Here is a 23,824-nt window from a genome sequence, read left to right as displayed (position 1 = left end):
ATCTCGGGAGGGGTTATTTATAGAAAGAATTCAGACACAATAACCACTGCAGCTCACTGTAGTGGTTATGGTGCCAGGAGTGTCGTGGCACCCTCCCAAAATAAGTAGTCAAACCGTTTAAGAACAGTTTAATCACTTACCTGGGGTTTAAAGGGACAGCCAAAGCCACATCCTAGCTGTGACTCACGGTCTCCCTACACACTTGATAAAAAAATAGAAAAAAATAAATAAAAATTACTTTGATTCTCTTGGTGCACAGCCTGTTTAATTTGGAATTTATTATTTCTATCCCTGTTAATAGCATGCTTGAGCTTGAAACCTTCTCCTGTGTGTGATTTAAGATCATATAACCGAGCAGGATATCATTTTCATTGATTGCCTCCTTTTGAGGCAATTGTTCTTTAAGAACTACATTCCTGGGTAAAGATATTCTATATCCTGATGGTAAAAAAGAAACTCTTGAACCGTTAGGTTGGACCTTTGTCGTGTTATAGTGAAATAAACAGATGGCCTGTAACTTTTATGTTGAGTTGCTCAGTCTTTTAACTCTTCAGTCTTTCTCGCTTCTCAACGTGTTGGCTCTGTTTGATCACCGTCAGGATCTGGATTGCCCCCGAAAATAAAACGTCCCTTGCGAGATATGATCAATGTGAGCAGAAACCGGTGCAGCACAGAAGGCCTTGCTGTCGAGCCTTCGTCTGATGCCAATTCTCAACCAACACTTCAGGCTCAAGATGAGGAAGTGGAAAAACTAAGGAAGGAACTGAACAGCCAAAAGGTTAGACACTGACAGGTCACATTACTAAAGACACAATCAATGTTCTAGATTGTCCGTATAGTGAATGACAATTAAAGAGCAGAAGAACTAATTAAACAATTTCAGTCGTTGTCTGTCTTTTCAGCAAATTGACAATTTGGTTTCCTAATCTCTGTTACTGGAAAATGTGGAGAATTGACAAAAGAAGTCTTGTCTGCTCTCCACATTATTCTGGTATGGTGAATAACTAACCGCCATCGCCATGTGCTCTATATAGTTTTTGTGGCTAACTCACTGTGTCATCTATTTAAATTATGTTTCTCTGCTCCCTACAGGAATAATTTACTGTACAGACTGACCATTTATTTGTTCCTTTTTCTGTTTATATAATATTTAGGTCCTTGTGTTTATTGTTCTTTTATATAATTGTATCTTGGTGCCTCCCTCTTGTAAGATCACACTTTGTGTACTTTGTTCCTTTTCATACCAAATTTTTGTCTTTATTTAAAGTTAAGTCATCCCAATTACAGGGGGCTGGATTCATACCCTCCCACGGGGACCATTGGTGAAGCAGGGGCACTGAGGTTTATTTTATTATCAGAGAAAGAATTTGACTGCCTCCTTCACAGCATAAGTCATGTATACTGAGTGAACACGTGCACCACCTCCTCTGGACTGTGCTTGAAGCATCCACTGTGAATATGTTAGTAAGTTAGCTGTGGTTAGCTACTCGGGAGACCCTACCCTATCCTAAGAACTGTAAACGTTGCTCTAAATGCAGACATTTCCTGAGTAGCTCACCACATATGCTCGGCTCTCCCAGCTCTGTCAATAGGTTGATAGCAGCCATGCTGTGGATAAGCTACCAATAGCTGTTGTATATTTGATTATCCCTTTATGGTACAGGTCCACCCATCAGTTCTGATGAGTGAAACTGCAACAAGGGGATAAACTAAATATCTCATAGATGGATAGGGGCTAGTAAAATTAGAAAAATAAAAAACATAGTCAAGGATAAGACTCCACCAGTCAGAAGTCTCTTGTTCTGGAATGTCCTGGATAGACCATAAAAGGTGAATTGATGGAAATTTAAAGTAATTTAAATTTAGGCCAAAATAGAAACTTTGCAATATTGCTTTTTGGGAGAGATTTTTTTTTTTTCAGTTTTGCTATTGTAGCCTGAATGTGAAATTCCCTTTATATATACACAACAATGCACAATTTAGTGAACACCTCAGTAATTTAGTTTAGATCAATGTTTGGTGCATGCCATGACTGGAAACTAGAGTTCATTTCAGAAGCACAGAGGAAGCCCAGTGATGTCTGGGAAGCTACAATTGGAGGTGGGGGCGAGAATAGCTCAGGGGGGAAACGTCAGTGGCGAGGTGTATTACACTTCACACCTCCTAAACCATTTTCTCACCCTGAACAGCCATTGCAACACTATGTCTCTGTTTCCACATCCTGTGTTGCTGTGTTTTTTTTTTTTTTTTTTTACTTCTTCACAGTCCATGCATTGCTCCGTTATGTTAGATCACATTCTCAGATACATTACTATATTGCTCAGTTATGGTTCCCATTAATGCAGCTGTATTTTGTCTCTTGCATTCGAAGTGGTTATATCCAGACAGTGTAGTTATCTGTTTAATTAATCTGTAGGTAGTCGGTACTCGTAGGGTGTGTGACATTCATATTACTTCAATGCAGGTATTGTTGATTTCTGCCATAGAAGGCGGTTTGGTGTTTTCTGGCTGAAGTTGAACAGCAGCTCACATGATGCTCAGCCAGATGTTGCCTGGGAAACATATCAGATATTTCTCAGCATTATCGGGAAGGGCTTTTATTTTGTGTAATGTATTGGTGGCAAACCTTTTCTGGACCACAGCACATGGCAATGACAGTTTTCCAAGACACACCATCTTTGTTTATTTTGACCTTCATCAGTAGTTATAAATCTCTCACATTTACTCTAAACTTAATTATACATACTCCTGTAAATAAGCTTACACTAACGGACACAGACTTTTGCTTGTTACTATTATCCCTAGCACTGCAACCATGCTTAGCCAGACACACGGTCTTAAGATAGGGTGCATAGAATGTCCAACTTGAAGCAAACCCGTAGCCTGTCACTATATTCCATGCCTGTACACCTAGATGAGCTCACTCACTCAGTGCATAGGGCACCCATGTCCGTAAAAACAGCCTGATTATCAAACCACAGAGACTCCCCTACCTAATGATACCCTGCATTAGCTTATCATCACTCGTTTGTCATCATAATATAATAAATGTGTAATCCTTACTATGACTAACGACAGTAACCAATAGCAACGCAGTAATCCATTATTTAAGTTCAGCATGTTTTTGTCTAGTTTGAACCTGTACCTAAAAATGCGCACATCGCGCCGCCACTGTTTAGCACGTTGAAATGCACAAATACGCTGTTGTGGCGTTTGCCAATTTTTCTGTACCCACCTGCGCAAAAAAAAAATAAAGAATTTAAAAAAAAATATATCAGGAAGTATTACTTTACTGAGAGGGTAGTGGATGTATGGAATAGCTTTCCAGCCGAAGTGGTAGAGGTTAACACAGTGAGGGAGTTTAAGCATGCATGGGATAGGCATAAGACTATCCTAGCTATAAGATAAGGCCAGGGACTAATGAAAGTATTTTGAAAATTGGGCAGACTCGATGGGCCGAATGGTTCTTATCTGCCGCCACATTCTTTGTTTCTATGTCCTGATGTTCCGCAAGAGCTGAAGGGCCAAAAGTTAAGCAGAACTAATCTAGGGCCTCGGTCAGGGGTGTCGAACTGTGGAATTCTGACTGTTTATGGACTACAGCTGCTCTAATGCCCTGACAAAGCTATGGATTATTGGATATGCATGGGGGATATAGTTCATAAAAAGCTTAGCAACAGCAGTTTGACATTGCTAGCCTAGAGCCAGTGGCAAGATGCTCTACTGAATAAATATGTCATTCTCTTCATCAAATTAACCTCTTAAAGCAGGGGTGGCAGGAAGGTTTTTAAATCTTGGCAAAGTATCGTAAAGTACCACTTTTGTTGGTACTTTGGCCACAAAGTGTATGTATTATACCTCAAAAAGCAAAATCCCAGGTTTACTCAGAACAAGATTAGCAGGGCACACCTTAAAACTTTCCTTTCAAAATCCTGACGACCAGCAAAGAAGCCGTTCGTGTTTAATTAAATGATATCTTGAAATAAGAAATAAAGTGCCCACTTTTTTTTATTTTTTTTATTTGAATAGTTCAAGATTTCTGATAACGGCATATTAAGCTGTCAGCCATCAAAAAATTCTTTTTTTCCTGCCGACTTAGTTCAAGGCTGTTTTTGTAATAAACCCTGCATATGCAAACAGTTTTTGAACTAGAAAACCCTTGACATTGCTTAGATCTCAACTTGCACAGAATTTTACAAGCATGGCATGTGTGACATGTCATGATTCCCTTTTATTCCAGAAGTTTGGTCCTTAAGGGGTTAACAAAACGAATTGGCTAATGCATCGAATATGTGAACTGTGTCCAAGTCTTCCGTGCATGATACAAAACATACAGATACATTTTTGATGCAAGAGGGCTGTTCCCAGGGACATGTATTACATTGTGAATAAACTGTTACTGGTTTTCTAAAAGTAATATTATTAATATAATTTAAAAAAATACTTTTTTCCTGAGTGCTAGTTTGTCACCATGTATTTGCTCACTGCAAGTTCAGTGTTAAAGCTACACATGACCCTCACAATTTAGGAAACGTGAGCTGGGGAAGAGTCTTGTGATCTCGGCTCCGACCCAACGGAAATTACATCTGTTAATCATTGCGTTTTCTGGGATTTCACAGAGTCACTGCATCTGGATGTAACTATTTCCATCTGGATTCTATAAATAACTACTTAAATCACGTGAACGGTGTTTAAATTGGCTTCCTTATGGATGTCTGCGTACTTACAGGGCTGTTACACTATGGTAACTGAGGTCAGCCTAAAATGGGTTAATCCAAGTTGACTGGCTACCAGCATGCTCAGCTGAGATGGTAAAGCAGCTATCTATGGGTTAATTCAATATGTCCATCTGTAGCTGTCTTGGGCTCCTACTCCCAGCATCCTCGGTGCAGATAGGGGGGTATAGTTATTAATAGGTATTCACTAAAATTCAAGTTTGGGGAATTGTTCCTCATTATCCTTTTCCAGGCTTGTTCACGAGCCCTGGTGTTGCAGCTAGCCTATTTAAATTATCTTGTCCTACAGCATAAATGACTCATAACAATATATGGAGAAGCGATGATAAATGGTATTGAGCCAAAATGTCTAGTCAGCTTCAGAAATCAGATAATAACTCTGAGAACGACCAGACCTTTATTTCATTCACCCTCTCCTCATTTGACCCCCTTTCCCTTTTTTTTTATTTCATTCAGCACTCTCCATTTACATTCCTCTCATCCTCATCCCTGTCTCAGCTTCTTCACTTTTTTTTTTTTTCTCCAATTCCTTAATTGCTCTTTCCTTCATTTTCATCTTAATTTTCTCTATATCCCAAAGTCATCAAGATCAATTCTGACTTTCTCCAACTTTAAACCTAGTTCCTACTGGTTCCCTCCAGAAACTTCACTCTCGATCACCACTTGACAGCCTTTCCAGCCTTTTCGTTCGGCATCCTTTTTCGAAGTCTAGTTGTTCTTTACTCTCCCTATGATTCTCCTTCACCTCACCATTTGAGTAATCTGTCCACCATGTTCATTTCATTAAAGCTCCATCTCATCCCATTGTTCCATATCAACTTTTGTTGTTCATCTATTAAAATTAGTTATTCCACCTGTATCCTCTCTTTCCCTCCCATCCCCAGTAAGTTTACCAATCCCTGCCCAGGGGTTCACGTGTTCTCTTATTGGTGAAAGGCATTAAATTAGGTTTCCAGGATTGATGGTACAGTCTACTGGTGGCACATGCCCTGGAGCTCACCATGTACATCTAAAATGTCCGTAACCTTTATTTTTAGTCGGGATACAAATATGTTTATTGAATGTACAGAGGAAGGAGGTGGTTTGACATCTTTACTATTCTGGCACTCAATGGTTTACAAGACTTGCATATGTATGTTGCCCTTATCAGAAAAACAGTCACCTCTCCAGAATGACTAACCTAGAATGAACTGTCCATATACAATTAATTTCCAGCTTTGTTTATAGACTTGTTGAGTAACCGTTGCCTTTTATTGTTCCTACAGGAGCTTGTGAGGATATTGCAGCAATCACTGAGGTCATCACAGTATGATAAATATTTTGCCAGTCCTTTCTGTGATGGAATCGCAAAAGAACACCTGCACTTATTACAGAAAAAAGACTCTCAACTGCAGGAGTTTAGTCACCTTCTGGAGAAGCAAACCGAGGAGAAGGACAAACTTTACCAGCAGGTGGATACCCTCCAGATGAGCATTACAGACTTGAAAGAACAACTTAGCATGATGATGGAGACCATCCAGGCCAAAGATGAGGTCATCATAAGGTTGTCCAGGCAGCTTAGTGACTATGAGCAGCACTCGCCCACATCCAATGTGGCCCCTGAATGTACAGATGCTTATGAACTGACACAGCTACAAGTAGGTGTCCAAGTCTGTGTGTGATAAGATGGTTGAAATATTTATATACAGATGAAATTCAGTTTTAAAGACATTTTCAGTGTAAAACCGTGTAATGAACAGGGAGAGTATATGGGTACACTGAGGCATCTGCAGACTCTGACAGCAGTGTACTATACACAGTATAGTGCAGATAACTGGTGTTAGCCAGGTGGCTGTACTTACTGTATGTGAACATGCACACATGAAGAGACTTTTACATTCTGGTGACATATATAGCTAGTGGCCTTCCCACAAATGTTACTCCGTTCTTCCCATTAGCAAGGTTTCCGGCCATAACCATTTCTTTGTCTTTGTAAACACTGTGGAAGTGTTTGGTTTTTTTTTCGTTTTTTTTTTTTTTTTTTTTTTTTAAACGTGCTGGCTGTACATACATGTCAAGAAGGAACATGAATAAATGTAAATAAATCATTTTAACATGTTTGGAAACTTTTTTTTTTCCACGTTTTCCGCTCTGCAAGTTGCTTAGAGCATGATGCAGCTTGTACAGTTGAACATATTCTCATTCTCCTTGCGTAAATGAGTTTTTGCACGCTATGGTATTAACAAGTCCATTCTCATACAAGTAAAGAGACTCTATAGATAGCACGTGATTTCCCAGCAATGCTTCGAAAACTAGTGTCTTTAGAGAGCAAGTGAAGCTGTCTGCAAAAGGTTATCAACACTGGCAGGGGTGTGCAGACCGCTTAAACAAATAATAAACACACGATTGAAAGAATTGTGTTAATTATTATTTTGCTGTATTGAATGACTGCCATCTTTGTATGATTCACAGATAGTACAATTTAAAAATAGTCTCAACTATTGTAAACTTTCCCCCTTTGTAATATTGTAAATCACTGAGGGATACGTTGGCAATATATAAATTCCAATAATAATAATAAGTACTCTTTTTTTTTCGGGGGTTCCCTTAGGGGAGTAAAGTAAAGGCTGACAGATTTAGAAATTATTTTGTAATGCAGGTTTTTTTTTTTGGGGGGGGGGGGGGGGGGGGGGGGGGGGGGGTTATATGCTGAGAAACCATATATACATTTATTATACATGTGAGAATATAAATGAAGATTATGCTAGCTTTAGTGTACCTATAAACTTTATTTTAGTAATGACAGGAGGTGAATATTTTACTAAACTCCAACAGCAGTTCAAATCATACAGAGTACATCAACCAATCAAAAGCAAGTAGGACGTAATATAAGCCCTTGTACCCAGAAGCACATCCTCATTCTTTGGTGTTCCAATATTGTAATCAAGAAATGCAACAATTAGGAAAAGCCATAAATTCGAAACCAGCCAATCCCATCATATAGTTGAAACTGGAAACTCCAGACTCCCAGGAACAGGACATCAAGCTCAAGCTGAAACAAAAGAGAAACTACGTGAAAGGGATCTCAAAATAGACCATAATCTGAATTACAAGCATAGGAGTAATACATCACATATTAACAATGCCAGTAAGATAACACCATTACAAAATCTCCATATATAGGGAATCTGGCAAAAAACATGCACAGAAGCCATAGCAAAAAATAGATAAACCTGTGTAAAATGACCAACAACCGAATGTACAGGTCTACCAGAAAATGAGGATAAACATAAAAAGAAAAACAAAACACAGCTAAAGAAAACAGCCCAACTGAGGGAGTGTGGGAGCACAGATATTGGCCTCCTGTCATTGCTAAATTTAAAGGACCACTCTAGGCACCCAGACCACTTCAGCTCAATGAAGTGGTCTGGGTGCCAGGTCCCTCTAGGATTAACCCTTTTTATTATAAACATAGCCGTTTCAGAGAAACTGCTAGGTTTATAATAGGGTTAATCCAGCCTCCAAATCCTCTAGTGGCTGTCTCAGTGACAGCCGCTAGAGGCGCTTGCGTGATTCTCACTGTGAAAATCAGTGAGAGCACGCAAGCGTCCATAGGAAAGCATTGATAATGCTTTCCTATGAGACCGGCTGAATGCGCGCGCAGCTCTTGCCGCACATGCGCATTCAGCCGAAAGGGAGGATTGGAGGTGTAGAGGAGGAGGAGAGCTCCCCGCCCAGCGCTGGAAAAAGGTAAGTTTTAACCCCTTCCTCTCTCCAGAGGCCTGCGGGAGGGGGTCCCTGAGGGTGGGGGCACCCTCGGGGCACTATAGTGCCAGGAAAACGAGTATGTTTTCCTGGCACTATAGTGGTCCTTTAAGATTATAGGTACATTACAGCTTGACACACGCAAATTCAGAGTAATGCTAAGTGTGAGCTACAGGAGAACAAAACTGCAAAGAAAGAGGAGGTGCTTCTGGGGACAAGATCTTGTATTATCTGCTCTTTATGATATGTGCAGCTGTTGGAGTTTAGTAAAGAGAGTTAAAGGACCACTATATGCACCGAGAACACTTCAGCTCAATAAAGTGGCCTGGGTGCCATTTCCCCCTGGTTTTAACCCTGCAGCTGAAACTGCTATGATTACATTGAGGGTTAATCCAGCGTCTAATGGCTGTCTCCCTGACGGCCACCAGAGGCCCCTTCCGCGATCCTCAATGTGAAAATCGCATTGAACTCACGCTGGACTTCCATAGGAAAGCATTGAGTAAAGCTTTCCTGTGGGCAGTTTGAATGCGAACTGACGTCGGCAGGGAGAGGAGAGGTCACCAGCGCAGAGGGAGCCCAGCGCTGGATTAAAGTACCGTATATACTCGAGTATAAGTCGAGTTGTTCGGCACATTTTTTGTGCTGAAAAACCCCAACTCAACTTATACTCGAGTCAATGTCTGTATTATGGCAATTTACATTGCCATAATACAGACAAGGGGCTGTGTAGGAGGGGGGCTGGCAGGAAGCTCTTACTTGCCTCTCCTGCAGCTCCTGTCAGCTCCCTTCTCCTCCGCGCCGGTCCGGTCAGCTCCCCTGTCAGCTCCCAGTGTAAGTCTCGTGAGAAAAAAAAAATATATATATATATATATATCACACACACTCACACTGCATCACACACACTCACACTGCATCACACACACTCACACTGCATCACACACACTCACACTGCATCACACACACTCACACTGCATCACACACACTCACACTGCATCACACACACTCACACTGCATTCATACACACACACACTGCATTCATACACACACACACTGCATTCATACACACACACACTGCATTCATACACACACACACACTGCACTCATACACACACACACACTGCACTCATACACACACACACTGCACTCATACACACACACACTGCACTCATACACACACACACTGCACTCATACACACACACACTGCACTCATTATATACACACACTGTAAATAAAAATTCAATTAATATAATTTTTTTAGGATCTAATTTTATTTAGAAATTTACCAGTAGCTGCTGCATTTCCCACCCTAGTCTTATACTCGAGTCAGTAAGTTTTCCCAGTTTTTTTAAGTAAAATTAGGGGCCTCAGCTTATATTCGGGTCGGCTTATACTCGAGTATATACGGTAAGTTGTTGAAGGGGTTTTTAACCCATTCAGCCCAGCGGGAGGGGGGAACCTAATAACCCTATAGTGCCAGGGAAAGTTTGTTTTCCTGGCTCTATAGTGCTCCTTTAACCCCTTAAGGACCAAAATAAAGGGGAATCATGACATGTCATGTGTCCTTAAGGGGTTAAGGAAAATATTTGCCTCGTTTTGTTGTAAAATAATTACATTGCTTGAGGATAAAAAACAAAACACAAGTTTTGACTCTGAAACCATCTTAAACCAGTTTTTAAGACAAAATTACAATATGGGCTTATTCACTAAATTGGGAGTTGAGAAAAATTGACATCAGAATTGCAGATTTTAGATCAACATAACTGAATTAGAATAGCAGGTTTGATGTTTTGTTTTTTCTCCTTTTGTTTTGTTTGGACTAGAATTCAGTTACCTTGGTAATTCTCCACAAAATCTTTTTTTAAGTGTATAAAATCAAATCATGTCACCTTGTATTTGACGGCGCGTTGATGGATTTTCTCAGGTCTATTTGCTATAACAGAAATGTGATTCAGCGAGGCAGCTTGTTACAATATTCCTTTAAATGTAGCTCTGTATTCCGCATTCCTTGAGTAAAGAACAAACGGTGGAGTTATACTTGGCCTGTCATCTGGCACCCTGCTTCTAACGGTTAATTAACTAAACTCCAAATACTGATTTGGAAAAGTTCTGTAAATCGACGATGTTTGACCCAAATTCTGCGAATCAGTCAACAACCTCAACTGCCCTGATGCCTCCAGTCTGCTCTCTGTAACCTCCTCCTTTGGCCTCACGTAGTTGTCTACTTCAGCAACTCATACAGCAGGAAACACTCTCTTGACCTCATCAATCTCTGTACCACCTCTAATCTCTCCACTGTTCCATTTCCTTTGTCTGACCACCATCTGCTAACATTTGACATCAGCATACCCCGCACCCAAATCTGACCACCCTCAACTCTCCAATCTCGCAGAAACCACCAAACTCCAAACTCTCCTTTTACCCATCTCAAATCTAAATTGCCCGAACTCTGCAACCTCACTCTACAACTCCACTCTCAACTCGACATTATGGCACCTCCTACAATTAAACGGCGCAAGCTCCCCAATTACAACCCTGGTACACCAAGCTGACCCGTTATCTCCAAAAATGTTCTAGAACTGCTGAACGCTGCTGGAGAAAGTCTCACTTTGCATCTGACTTCCTCCACTATAAATCTATGCTGCGCTCCTACAGCCTGGCTCTTTCCGCTGCAAAAGTAAATTACTTTAGCACCCTCATAAGCACACGTCCCATCAACCCAAACACCTATTTCACACTTTTGATGCTCTTCTTCGCCCACTCCCCCTCCTTCTACCACCTTGTCTGCCACAAACTTTGAATTTCACTTCACTGAGAAGATCACTGCAATCAGAGAAGAGATTGCTATTTTCTATCCTTCCCCTACCAATACATCACCCAACCCCACTCCTCTCCACCATTCTACACTCATTCGCACCTGCTACTGCAGAAGAGGTTTTTGCTCTGCTCCAGTCCTCCCGCCCCCCACCTGTTCACTCGATCCTAATTCCTCATATCTTGTCCGCACTTTGAAAATTTTAGTGAGAGGAAGAGCAAGAGAGGGAGACAATCTCTCCCTTTCCTCTGGCACATTATCCTCACCCTTCAAACATGCAGCTGTAACCTCAATTCTGAAAAAGCCCAGCCTTGACCCCAACTCCCCATCCAACTACTGCCCTATCTCGCTACTGCTATTTGCCTCCAAGATCCTCAAGAGAGTTGTGTACACCAGACTGACTTTCTCGAATCCAACTCTCTGCTTGACCCCCTTCAGTCTGGATTCCGCGCTGGTCATTCTGTTGAAACGGCTGTGACCAAAGTATCCAACGATTTAATTGCTGCTAAATCTCGCAGCCATTACTCTATCCTAATTCTCCTTGATCTTTCTGCTGCCTTTGACACTGTTGATCATCAACAGCTTCTTCGCATTCTCTGTAATTTTGGTCTACGGGATACTGCTCTCTACTGGTGCTCCTCCCAGTGCTCTTTTTCAGTGTTTCTTTTTCGGACTCTGCCTAACCCCCTCCCAACCACTCTCTGTCGGCGTCCCCCAAGGTTCTGTCTTTGGTCCCCTATACTACCTTCCTTGGTAAATGCCTCCGCTCCTTTGGCTTCCGTTACCATTTCTATGCGGATGACACGCAAATCTACCTGTCCTCTCCTGATCTCTCTCCGCCCATCTTGACTCGTGTCTCTGACTGCCTCTCTTCGATTTCCAAATGGATGGCTGCTCACTTCCTTAAACTCAACCTGTCCAAAACAGAACTTCTGGTCTTTCCTCCCTCAAGTGTTACTACTCCCGTGTCTGTCTCACTCCAAGTCAATGGCGCTACCATCACCTCTACCTCGCAGGCTCGCTGCCTGGGTGTTCTTTTTGACTCCAACCTCTCCTTCACCTCTCATGTCCAATCAATCGCCAAATCCTGTCGCTTCCATCTCAAAAACATAGCGCGCATCCGCCTCTATTTGACCCCGGATGCGGCTAAGGTGCTGGTCCATGCTCTTGTTATCTCTCACCTTGACTACTGCAATACCCTTGGTATTACGTGTTCCCAGATTGCACCGATGCAATCTATAATGAACGCGGCGGCGAGGCTCATTTTCCTGTCCTCATTTTCCTCGCACCTCCCCGCTCTCAGTCCCTGCATTGGCTTCCAGTTAGATATAGGGCTCAATTTAAGATTCTGGTGCTTGCTTACAAGTCCCTACATAATGCTGCTCCAACCTACCTGGTTATAATTACATGTCCTTTTAGTCCACCCATTGTACAGCGCTACGGAATCTGATGGCGCTATATAAATAATAATTACAATTTGCTGTTTAGTGAATAAATCCCATAGTGCATGTGTGCTATATGTACAGATCAGCTCCGGGAAGAGGCTTGGCAGACAGTGAATGTATATGAAATGTTTTAAGCAATAACAAGTGTTGGAGGACATTAAGTCCAATGAATCAGAGCATGTTAAGATTGTGTTGGCCTCAGAAAAAAGGCTGATCCAGTGTTATTCTATCTGTGTAGTTAAATGCCTTGGCTGTGTGACAGAGGTTTAACATCTTTATTGAATGCAGAATAGTCTGCCAGACATGGAAAGTTATTAAATGGAAATCCTTACACTTTATATTTTTGTTAAAGGGACAGTCTACCTTCAGTTTGTTGTACTTCCGACACAATGTTCACTGGATACCCCATCCATAGTAGACCGGTTAACCTCAGGGAGAAACTTAACTTAATAGCTTTTCTATTTTTTTCTTTTTCTTTTCCATTCTATTTCCTTGCTCTTCCTGTGTGGCATTTTACATATTTTAATTTTTTTTGCACAATAGAAATGTGTTTATTGTTCTGTATCCCCTTCTGTTCTTTCTGTATACTGCCTCTCTTGGCAAACTCATGAATTCCTTTGGCTTCTGCTACCACCTGTTCGCCAATAACACCCAGATCTAGCTCTCTTCCTCTGATCTCTCCCCCGCTTCAATCTCTGATTGGATGTCCTCTCACTTTCTGAAACTCAATCACTCTAAAACTGAGCTTCTTCTTATTTTTCCTCCACATAATTCTGATCCTCCTTTGTTTAATTACCCTGCAAGTTGATGGTACCTGCATCAGCCCGTCCTTGCAAGCTCGCTGACTTTCCTAAGGCAAGATGCTGCCAAGGAGCTTGTTCATGCTCTGGTAATGTCTCACATATATTACTTAATATTCTCCCAAGTGGTCTCCCCAGAAGCCGTACTGCCATGCTGTAATTAATGTCACTCCTCTCTTACCTCGGTCAATCCTTACACTGGCTTCCTGTATCCTATAGGTGTCAGTTCTAAATGCTTGCTTATAAAGCTCTAAATCTATGAATAGGTGACATATCTTCACCTTTTCATAGATATGTCCCTTCTATGTGTCTACGCTCTGCCAGTGACCACCTCCTGTCCACTCCTCGCTGCTAATTCGCGCTTGCAGTAATTTTCACGGGCGTCTCCTTTCCTTTGAAATAGTCTGCCTACCCCCATCAGACTCTCCCCTAGTCTTAAATCGTTTACAAAATCCCTCAAAACCCCTCTGTTTAGAAATGCTTATGGCTTCATAAAGTAACTTCTATGTCACAAATCTGTCTCTGGCTCTCTCCTAAAGAACTACATCCCCCTCCCCCCCCCCCCCTTACCTCCAGTTCTGTTAGTTTCCCACCTTGTTTGTTTATTGTTCCTCTTGATAGCTCCCTATTGCATTATTATTGGTATTTATATAGCGCCCCCTTAGGCCGCAGTGCTTTACATCCTTGTACTTCACTCCTCTAGACTGTAAACTTGTCTGAGCAGGGTCCAAATCTACCTATGGTTCCGGTATCTTTTTGTAATTGCCCCTCTTATTGTTACATTTCTCCCTTCCACAATATTCGAAAGCGCTACAGAATAAGTTGGCGTTATATTAATACCTATAATAAAGACAGAATTTAATATTGTATGAATGAACGCATACAATTTAGTATTGACATGGCTATTTTTGTTTTCATAGGACAGCCTACAGGGCTACAAAGCACAAAACAAGTTTCTAAATAAAGAAATATTGGAGCTTTCTGCATTGCGGAGAAACTCTGAACGACGAGAACAAGAATTTGAGGCCAAGGTACTAATTTGGAGATCGAAAAAAGTGAATTGTCTTAAATTCACCAGGGAATTGAACATTCAAGGACAAAATCGCTGAGTTGGAACATTTTTCCCAATTTCGCAATTTTTGTGTAAATTTCAATTACCTTGTGAATTTCGAATGATTTGTGAACAATCTAGAGTATTTGAAAGATTTTAAAATGGTTTCAATGGACCCTAGATACAGAATCAAAGGGTTTACTAACTGTAAGTTATTCTGGACAAAGCTTTTCTTTTCTTCTTCTTCTTTTACCAAGTCATGCCTATCTGTTCCTTCTTCAGTATTCAAATCTAGAGGCCAAGATGTGTCAGATTGAAAGCAAGTATCTTGTACTTTTGCAAGAAATGAAAACTCCTGTGTATTCTGATGGCCAAGGACCTGCAAGGGAGGTTGTGAATCAGTTGATAGAAGATGCACTTAAAGTGGAGACTGCAGAACTTCCCGAACACACCTTTATCAGGCCTCAAATTGTCAGGTAGGAAGTAAAGGAAAAATTCTTCTTCATTTTTTTTATTTTTTTTAAATCAGAGTTGTCACCTTACAGACTTTTTAATAAATGTTTTTGTGATGCTTGAACAAAAACAAATTAAAAGGACACTCTGTGCACCAACACAACTTAAGTGCATTGCATAGCTTTTGGCCTCCTTTTTCTACTGTAGTTTTCTCCACAATCAAATCTCTTTTAGTGTTGAGTAAAAAGAAAATATGTTTTCCAGCATAACCCCCTCCTATTAGCCAGACCTCTCCTCTCCTTTCCAAGAGTCGCTTCCTTATATATGTACTCTGCTCAGCCAATCAAAGGTCAGTGTGAGCTGAGTTGCTCACATGACTCAACGCCACAGCCAATCATTGTCCTGTTATTGTCTGTTCCCGTAGCACAGCTTTAATATACTATACAACAAGAAAAGAACAGTGATTGGCTGTGAGGTTGAGGTACATTAGCAGCTGAGCTCTCTAATCTCTCATTGGCTGAGCTACATTTTTTTTGTTTTGTTTTCCTGTTCGCAAAAGTATATAGATTTTAACACCAGTTATGAGGCCAAAGCCCATCGAAGGCACGTGACGTAGCAGCTCATATGACAAGCATTGGATGTACGCGCAACGCTTGCCGATCATTCATATCAGGTCCCTGTTTCTCCTCTGAGGAGCACTGGATTGGACCAACACTGGTGAAAGCCACGTCTCCTTGATGACGTTTTGCGAGATGGATAGATGAGCTCTATCCTCCATCTTATCTCCTTCAGCCATTGTTATAAGCTGTGACCTTTGCATCTGCAGTCAGCAAAGAGAGAGCTGGAGGATGGAATCCGCATTTCAGTTTCTTCACCTCAATACAATGTATTTTTTGTATGTGCCAGGACTGAACTGGATTGTGATGCAACTTGTTAAATATTTCTTCTACATTTCAAAGAAAAAAGATTAAAGGAACACTATAGCATTAGGAATATAAACCTGTAACCCTAACACTAAAGCGCCCATGTCCCTTTTTTGCCCCCCAGCTTGAAATGAAAATTAATAAAATAAAGGTTTTAATTACCCTTTTCCCTCTGCACTGTTTACCTCTCAATGATCCTCAGAGGAGAAATAGGGACCGGATGCTAAATAAAGAATTGATGGGAATTCAATGTGAATATCAAACTTAAGGCAAGATGAGCCAAACTCTGTACCTAATTTCGAGAAGTTTTCCAGTTTGGCTATTTTGGCTTCAACAAATATAAAATTTCTAATTTTAGTGAATAACCATCCATAAGGGATCAGCAGTAAAAAAAAAAAAAATCTTCCTGAGCCATATAACCATTGCATGTCTTCTAGTTAATTGTGTAAAATTCTCAAAAAACCTTCTTTCTTTTCCAGCAAATATGATATCTATGGATTTCAGATTCTTCCCGAAGACGATGATGAGGAAAAATTAGTGGCAAGAGTAAGGGCTCTGGAACTAAGGAACTTGTCCCTCACTGACAACCAGGAGATTTCTACATTTGTGAAATGGGAAAACTATTTGGCCAGCACAGTTAATCGTGACATGGTGCCTTCTCCAGAGCTGAAGGGTCTGGTCAGAAATGGAATCCCTCACATGCATAGATCAAAAATGTGGAAGTGGTTTATTAATATCCACATCAAGAAACTCAAGGATGGAGTACCTCCCGGATACTTCCAAACCCTTCTCCAGAATGCCTTGGAGAAACAGAACCCAGCATCAAAACAAATAGAGCTGGACCTCATGAGAACTCTGCCCAACAATAAGCACTACACCTCGCCCACATCGGAGGGCATTCAGAAGCTACGCAATGTCTTGTTGGCTTATTCATGGAGGAATCCAGATATAGGCTACTGCCAAGGACTCAATCGGTGTGTTCTGTGATTTTCTGAGTGTTTTATAAAAATAATCGCAGCAATGATATTTTGTTTGTGCACTTATGTGTCCTATACATGCATGTACTAAAATGTGTGTTTGTCTTGCATGCCCAATACAGTCTTTAGAAACTTAGATGGAGAATCCACTCAAACAATCGTCAAGTGGACTATTTAAGAGAGAGATTTGTTAAATGTATGCTACATTCTGTCTCAAAGAGGAGAACTCATTGGTAGAGAATTAATATGCAGGATTATTAGCCTCCCCTATCTCAAACAGACGTTAATGGTCAAACTTATTCCACCGGCAATTAATATTTAGGTGAGACGTACAGATTAGTTCACCTCTCCTACTACTGAAAACTTAGAATTTTAGTGTGTGTGTGTGTTACTTCACTTGTTTTGGTCAGAATAGATCTATGGGGCTTCAAATTTTCCAAACCTATTCTAAAACATACGGAAAGACTTTAATCTTTTCTAACTCGCATGCACAATCACTGTTTATAACGACTACTGTGTGGATCTTTCCATTAATGTTTACATTCTTTAACTAGGAATATAGTCAGGAAGGAGATTTTGACCTTGTGAATGAATCATTTGCTGGTTTAACATTCTGCTTGTGTAAAGTCTGGGAGTTGGAGACACTATGTCTGTTTGTGTAAAAGGAACACCGAGAACACTGTACACATTGTGTGATTGTTGTCATTGTGCAGAGAATATTGTATACATGGTGTGATTGTTGTCATTGTGCAGAGGATATTGTATACATGGTGTGATTGTTGTCATTGTGCAGAGGATATTGTATACATGGTGTGATTGTTGTCATTGTGCAGAGGATATTGTATACATGGTGTGATTGTTGTCATTGTGCTGAGGATATTGTATACATGGTGTGATTGTTGTCTTTGTGCAGAGGATATTGTATACATGGTGTGATTGTCATTGTGCAGAGAATATTGTATACATAGTGTGATTGTTGTCATTGTGCAGAGGATATTGTATACATGGTGTGATTGTTGTCATTGTGCAGAGGATATTGTATACATGGTGTGATTGTTGTCTTTGTGCAGAGGATATTGTATACATGGTGTGATTGTTGTCTTTGTGCAGAGGATATTGTATACATGGTGTGATTGTTGTCTTTGTGCAGAGGATATTGTATACACATTGTGTGAGTTGTGCCATGTACTAAAAGGTGGGTTTCTCTCCATTTTAGGTTGGCTGCCATTGCTCTTCTTTACCTTGACCAGGAGGATGCCTTCTGGTGCCTGGTAACCATCGTTGAGATCTTCATGCCAAGGGATTATTATACTAAAACGCTGCAGGGATCCCAGGTAAATGCCTCCAGGTTTTTAACTATTTTGATTTACTGGCACAGAGGAACATTTTGCTAGTCCTTATTTAACCAGTATAGAGTAATCTATAAAGCCCCCATGTTTGTGGCAGAATGTCTTTCAGGCTCCTCTTATGTCTTTCGAGCTCTGTACTGTATCTGTCGACTTCTTTAACTCTATCATTCTCATAGCCAAATGCCCAAACCAGCCATTATCCTTAACAAACACAATGTCTTTCTTCTCCATCTGTACGTTTGGTCCCATACCACTAGTCATATTTTCTACCACATTTACAACCGTAAACTGTTAATATTTGTATTTTGCTTTCAACTGCAGCCCCACTGCCCTCCCTCCAGATACGCTGCCTCCCGCTGCCCTCCCTCTACCCACGCTGCCTCCCGCTGCCCTCCCTCTACCCACGCTGCCTCCTGCTGCCCTCCCTCTACCCATGCTGCCTCCCGCTGCCCTCCTCTCTACCAACGCTGCCTCCCGCTGCCCTCCTCTCTACCAACGCTGCCTCCCGCTGCCCTCCTCTCTACCCACGCTGCCTCCCGCTGCCCTCCCTCTACCCACGCTGCCTCCCGCTGCCCTCCCTCTACCCACGCTGCCTCCCGCTGCCCTCCCTCTACCCATGCTGCCTCCCGCTGCCCTCCCTCCAGCCACGCTGCCTCCCGCTGCCCTCCCTCCAGGCCAAGCTGCCTCCAGTTGCCCTCCCTTCAGCCACTATTTTTACTATTTCCATTGGAGAGAAAAATACAAATATTATAACATCAGCTGTGTGTGTGTGTGTGTGTGTGTGTGTGTGTATATGTGTGTATATATATATATATATGTATATATATATATATATATATATATATATATATATATATATTACATTCTGTAAATACACAAATGATTTATAACTGACCCAGGAGATTTAATTTGCACATTATGGTGATGTAGGTGGACCAGAGAGTGTTCAAGGACCTGATGAGTGAGAAACTGCCACGTCTCAGCGCGCACTTCGAACAATACAAGGTGGATTACACGCTGATCACATTTAACTGGTTCCTGGTTGTGTTTGTTGACAGTGTGGTCAGTGACATCTTCTTCAGGATTTGGGATTCCTTCCTGTACGAGGGATCCAAGGTCAGTGTGTCCGCTCTCTTACTGGTCACTGTAATTACTCTGTAAATAAAATGACATTTAATAGCGGCATTAATCTGATGAGATTCCATTTCCGGCATTACACGTTGACTTATCGTTTCACAGCTAGCTTGCATGGTCACGCTAAAAAAAATATCTGCCAATAGTTTCCAGATTATCAAGAAAGCTCTCTCCAGTGCGATAATAGCGGAGAGTTTTTCATAGACTACTGGGAAACCCTGAATTAATTGATAACAATGTTAGTGGATTGTACAGACAGTGATTTGGGATGTTTGTAAAGCGGCTCTGTCCCCCCTGAAATATGAGTGTTTCATAAAGATAGAATACTCATATTGACATAATTCCATCCCAGTCAAGAGATCTACTGAGACAAAGTATGGATTACGTCTAGACACCAGTGAAAGCTGCAGGGAATTGGCTTTATCTACGGAGGCCGTGGAACCCTCCTTGGACCTCAATGCTGTATTAATGTGCATGCGCAATAGTTCAGCCATGATTTCAGCTCTGAAGCTCCAGTAGCTGAAGAGCACTCAGCAGGACAAAATGGTGGCACCCGTGGGGAACAGGTTCAGCCAAGAACTCACCATTGCCTGCTTCCCTCTCGTCCACTGCACCCTTAGCAGCGATGTCACCGTTGGCTGCAGCACTAAGTACCATATTTTTTCCCCCCTCGTCCAATAGTGTTCTCCCCCCTCCCCTTGTCCCATAGTGATCTTTCCTCCCCCTTCCCTCCCATAGTGTCCCTTAGTGCCCCTCTCTTACCCCCTTGGTCCCCGGTAGGTTTACTTACCTGTATTGTAGCGTGGGCCGGCAGAACAGCGCGTACCATGGTACAGGAACTTAAATTTCAGTGTCCGGTACCCGGCTGGACTGAGAGGAAGTGCGCACTTCCTTTCATTCCGTCCGGAAACTGAAATTTAAGTTCCTGTACCATGGTGCGCGCTGTTCTGCCGGCCCACGCTACAATACAGGTAAGTAAACTTACACATTCGCTCTATAAGACGCACAGACATTTCCCCTTACTTTTGAGGGGGGAAAAAGTGCGTCTTATAGAGCGAAAAATACTGTATATGATGGCAGGCTGTTAAATGCATGTATGCCGGTTTCCAGCCACATCAGGCAAGCTTCATTTTTATACTATGTCTGCTGCCAGTGTTCTCATCCACAAGTTTGTGCCTGGCTGGTCCATTGTATACAGACAATGTAGACTTAAAAGGACACCATAGTCACCAAACCAACTTTAGCTCAATGAAGCAGGTTTGGCTTATAGATAATGTCCCTGCAGTCTCACTGTGTCTGTGTTCAGCTATTTATCAGTCCATCATTGATCACTTGTGTAACCATTTGTAAGATAGTACGAACGGACTTCCTCTTTTGCGTTCAAAAGAAGTGATGGGTAAGAATGAATTCATTGTTTGAGTGTAACATTTATTGTATGCTGTATTTTTAAACCAGGTGATGTTCCGCTTTGCTCTGGGTTTATTTAAATACAAAGAGGAGGACATCTTGAAGCTGCAAGACTCGATGTCCATATTTAAATACCTGCGATATTTCAGTCGCACGATCCTGGATGCAAGGTATGAACTAAGTAAACCCATATAGTCCTATATCATTGCGGATAAAAACATGAGGTGCATGCTTGATACTAAATATTAAATCACACAAACCAATCGAAATCTCCAACTATCGGATCCCAAGGAGCAGACAAGGTTATATCATTTTTGTAATCAGGGGGATTCTTGATGGGTATGTTGTAACATCAAAGCGAGGTACTTGCAATGCATGCTCGTAAATAGCACATTTAGTGTAACGTTGTACAGTCTTGCACTTTTAGTGTAACTGTATGGCTGTGCCCATCACTTGTTTTGTTGTAGGGCTTTTTTAATTAAATAGTTTGAACTACACACTCTCCTTTTAAATGAACTAATTTCCTAAACATTTGGGGTCCACGAGTGAACACTCGAGTTGGAATTGTAGTAAAGTTAACCGCTTGAGATTTTCGTGTTTCTCCTGTAATTCCATTTTTGTGAATTGTAATACCGTGCTAAAACCCCATTGTTTCAGGAAGCTGAGTAACATGGCATTTTTGGACATGAATCCATTTCCGCTGAGGCAGATCCGAAACCGGCGTGCATACCACTTGGAGAAAGTCAGACTGGAGCTGTTAGAGCTGGACAGCATCCGTGCAGACTTCATAAGGGAGCGGGAGACTCACCCAGAGAGGAGAGACCTCATCAGTGATGACGAAGAGGACAGCTGAGCTGGCACAGCAAGAGCCCGTTACATGTAACATGAGTACCGATAGGCTTCACTGAGAAAGCTGGGCTTATATCTAAACTGGTATGGCTTGCCCTCTGAGAACAGTCTGGCAGATCCCTGGGTAGAACTATAGAGTTTTAAAAAAAATCTCTCCAGTCTAGATCGAGCGATTTGCCTGGTCAATGTTCTTGGAATCTTCTAGAAAGAAAATGGAAACATACACTCTTAAAGAGACACTGTCATCGTGAACATGCTTTGCCGATGGTGATTTCGAGCTTCTAAGAAATCTCTTCAGTTAATCCAACATTCTATTGTCAGATTACATTGTATTTCAGCTGCAATAATGCTGTCAGTAAAACGCGGCAGGATGAATTACCTGCTACAATCCTGCTGTGTACAGATAACCTTGGGGTTTGCATTTGCAGGGCAGATTGGAGTATACATTGAAGGTACATAAGGGCTGGAATTAAATCCATTGCACTGAACTTTAGCTTCCCTTCCAGTAGAAAATCTTGCAACTTGGCTAATGGAACCAAATCTTTTGCTAAACAAGTGTTTTTTTGTTTTTTGTTTTTTTCACATTCCAGATTGGTGCAAAGTAATTGTGTGCACGTTTGTGTAAATGTGTTGATCTTTGCCTCACTTACAAAATAGCACAATTCCCATTTGGTTTTTTGGTTTATACATTCCTTCAAACTTTTTCGTTTTTTATATATATACTTTTTTTTGGTTCTCTTTTTACAATAAAACATATTATTCACTATAAAGTGAGAGTTCAAAATGAAAGTGAAATCTGCAGATTTTCCCATTTTGGCTATTTTCACCTTAACCTTGACATTCACTTTGAATTTACCTAAAATTCTCATTTTAGTGAATACACTTTTTAATTATTTTCCTGCTGAGAGAAGGTTGCAGTGCATGTATGAGATGCCACGATGTGAGTTTTCCATTAAGAGATTAATGTACTATAACCTAATCAATGGCACATTACATCCCGGTACTCATGGCACTGGGAGCGAAAATACAATATTTATTGAATATCACTCTCGGCATGATCGGTGGACTAAAAAATGCAAGCAAAAAGCCTCACGTTGTTGTGTGCAAACCGACATCTACAGTGGTTTGAACTATAATATTTAAGTTGTTACTTAAGAGTTGTGATATACATTATTACAGTGTCCCTTTTTTTTAAAGCACGTTGCCATCTGATTTCTTTGAAATGAAATAAAATAAAATAGCAACGCTCTCATTTTCACAAAGCACTTAAAAACTAAAAAATGGAAGCACTTGAATGCAATAGTGAATATTATCACTAGTACCACCATAATTCCATTATGCTTTTTTACAGTTCATAATAACTGTAACAGTTTTGTATGTGTTTGACACAATTTCTTTTTATATAATGCATTATATGCAGCTTAGCATTCTGTGTGTGTGTGTGTGTATATATATATATATATATAAAATATACAGAAAAAAGGCTTGCACTCACGGTCTGTCTCATGGTAAAAAATTCCTCTTTATTCCAGTTTCTTTAAAACATGATTCAATTCATCAACGTTTCAGCCATCGATTGTGGCTTTCATCAGGATCAGTTTAGGTGCAAAAAGGGGTAGTTTATTCCAATATGTATAGCATTGAAAAAATAGCCGACGTTTCGACCTATTGGAATAAACTACCCTTTTTTCATCTACCAAGTCCTTGGAGTGCATCTCTTTATTTCTGTTTATATATATATATATTTAACGATGTACCTAAATTCTCTGTAGGCACATCTGTCTAGATCTGTCTCTCTATAGAGAGCCTAATTTCCTCATTCCTCTATCTATAAAGAAACAGTATTATAATATATTGATTGTGTCTCCGGCTGTTACAAGGGTAATTGTTTTCCTGCTCTTGAAAGGCAGGAATTGTGATAAGGGATTTATGGCAACAGTTGGATGTATCCACCATAATCCAAATGTAACACATTGAAATCTAATTGTCAAAACGTAGACTAAAAATTTGTGTAAAAAAAAAAAAAATAATTCCTCAATTTGGTTAGAATTACAGACTAGCAATTTTAGCCTTAATTGTGACATTCTGCGTTTAGTGATTAAACTGCAGATTTATTTTATTTTTTTATTATATGGACCAATTT

At 40.8% G+C, this 23,824-nt stretch overlaps 1 protein-coding gene across 1 annotated transcript in view; it reads left to right on the top strand.

Moving 5' to 3' along the window:
* The window catches only part of TBC1D2B (TBC1 domain family member 2B), a 40,627-nt gene extending 18,421 nt beyond the window's left edge, over positions 1-22,206 (top strand). Inside the window, exons 5-13 of the mRNA XM_063449416.1 lie at positions 600-778; positions 6,002-6,373; positions 14,459-14,569; positions 14,872-15,065; positions 16,445-16,939; positions 18,159-18,276; positions 19,222-19,407; positions 20,881-21,002; positions 21,490-22,206. Of these exons, the coding sequence (XP_063305486.1) occupies positions 600-778; positions 6,002-6,373; positions 14,459-14,569; positions 14,872-15,065; positions 16,445-16,939; positions 18,159-18,276; positions 19,222-19,407; positions 20,881-21,002; positions 21,490-21,685 (1,973 nt within the window). The 3' untranslated portion in view covers positions 21,686-22,206. The remainder of the gene's footprint in view (positions 1-599; positions 779-6,001; positions 6,374-14,458; positions 14,570-14,871; positions 15,066-16,444; positions 16,940-18,158; positions 18,277-19,221; positions 19,408-20,880; positions 21,003-21,489) is intronic.
* The last annotated feature ends 1,618 nt before the right edge of the window (positions 22,207-23,824 follow it).

The sequence above is a fragment of the Pelobates fuscus genome, chromosome 3, assembly GCF_036172605.1.
Source record: "Pelobates fuscus isolate aPelFus1 chromosome 3, aPelFus1.pri, whole genome shotgun sequence".
Taxonomy (NCBI): domain Eukaryota; kingdom Metazoa; phylum Chordata; class Amphibia; order Anura; family Pelobatidae; genus Pelobates; species Pelobates fuscus.
The sequence above is the reverse complement of the archived record's forward strand: the minus strand, read 5'-3'. Positions and strand labels throughout refer to the sequence as shown.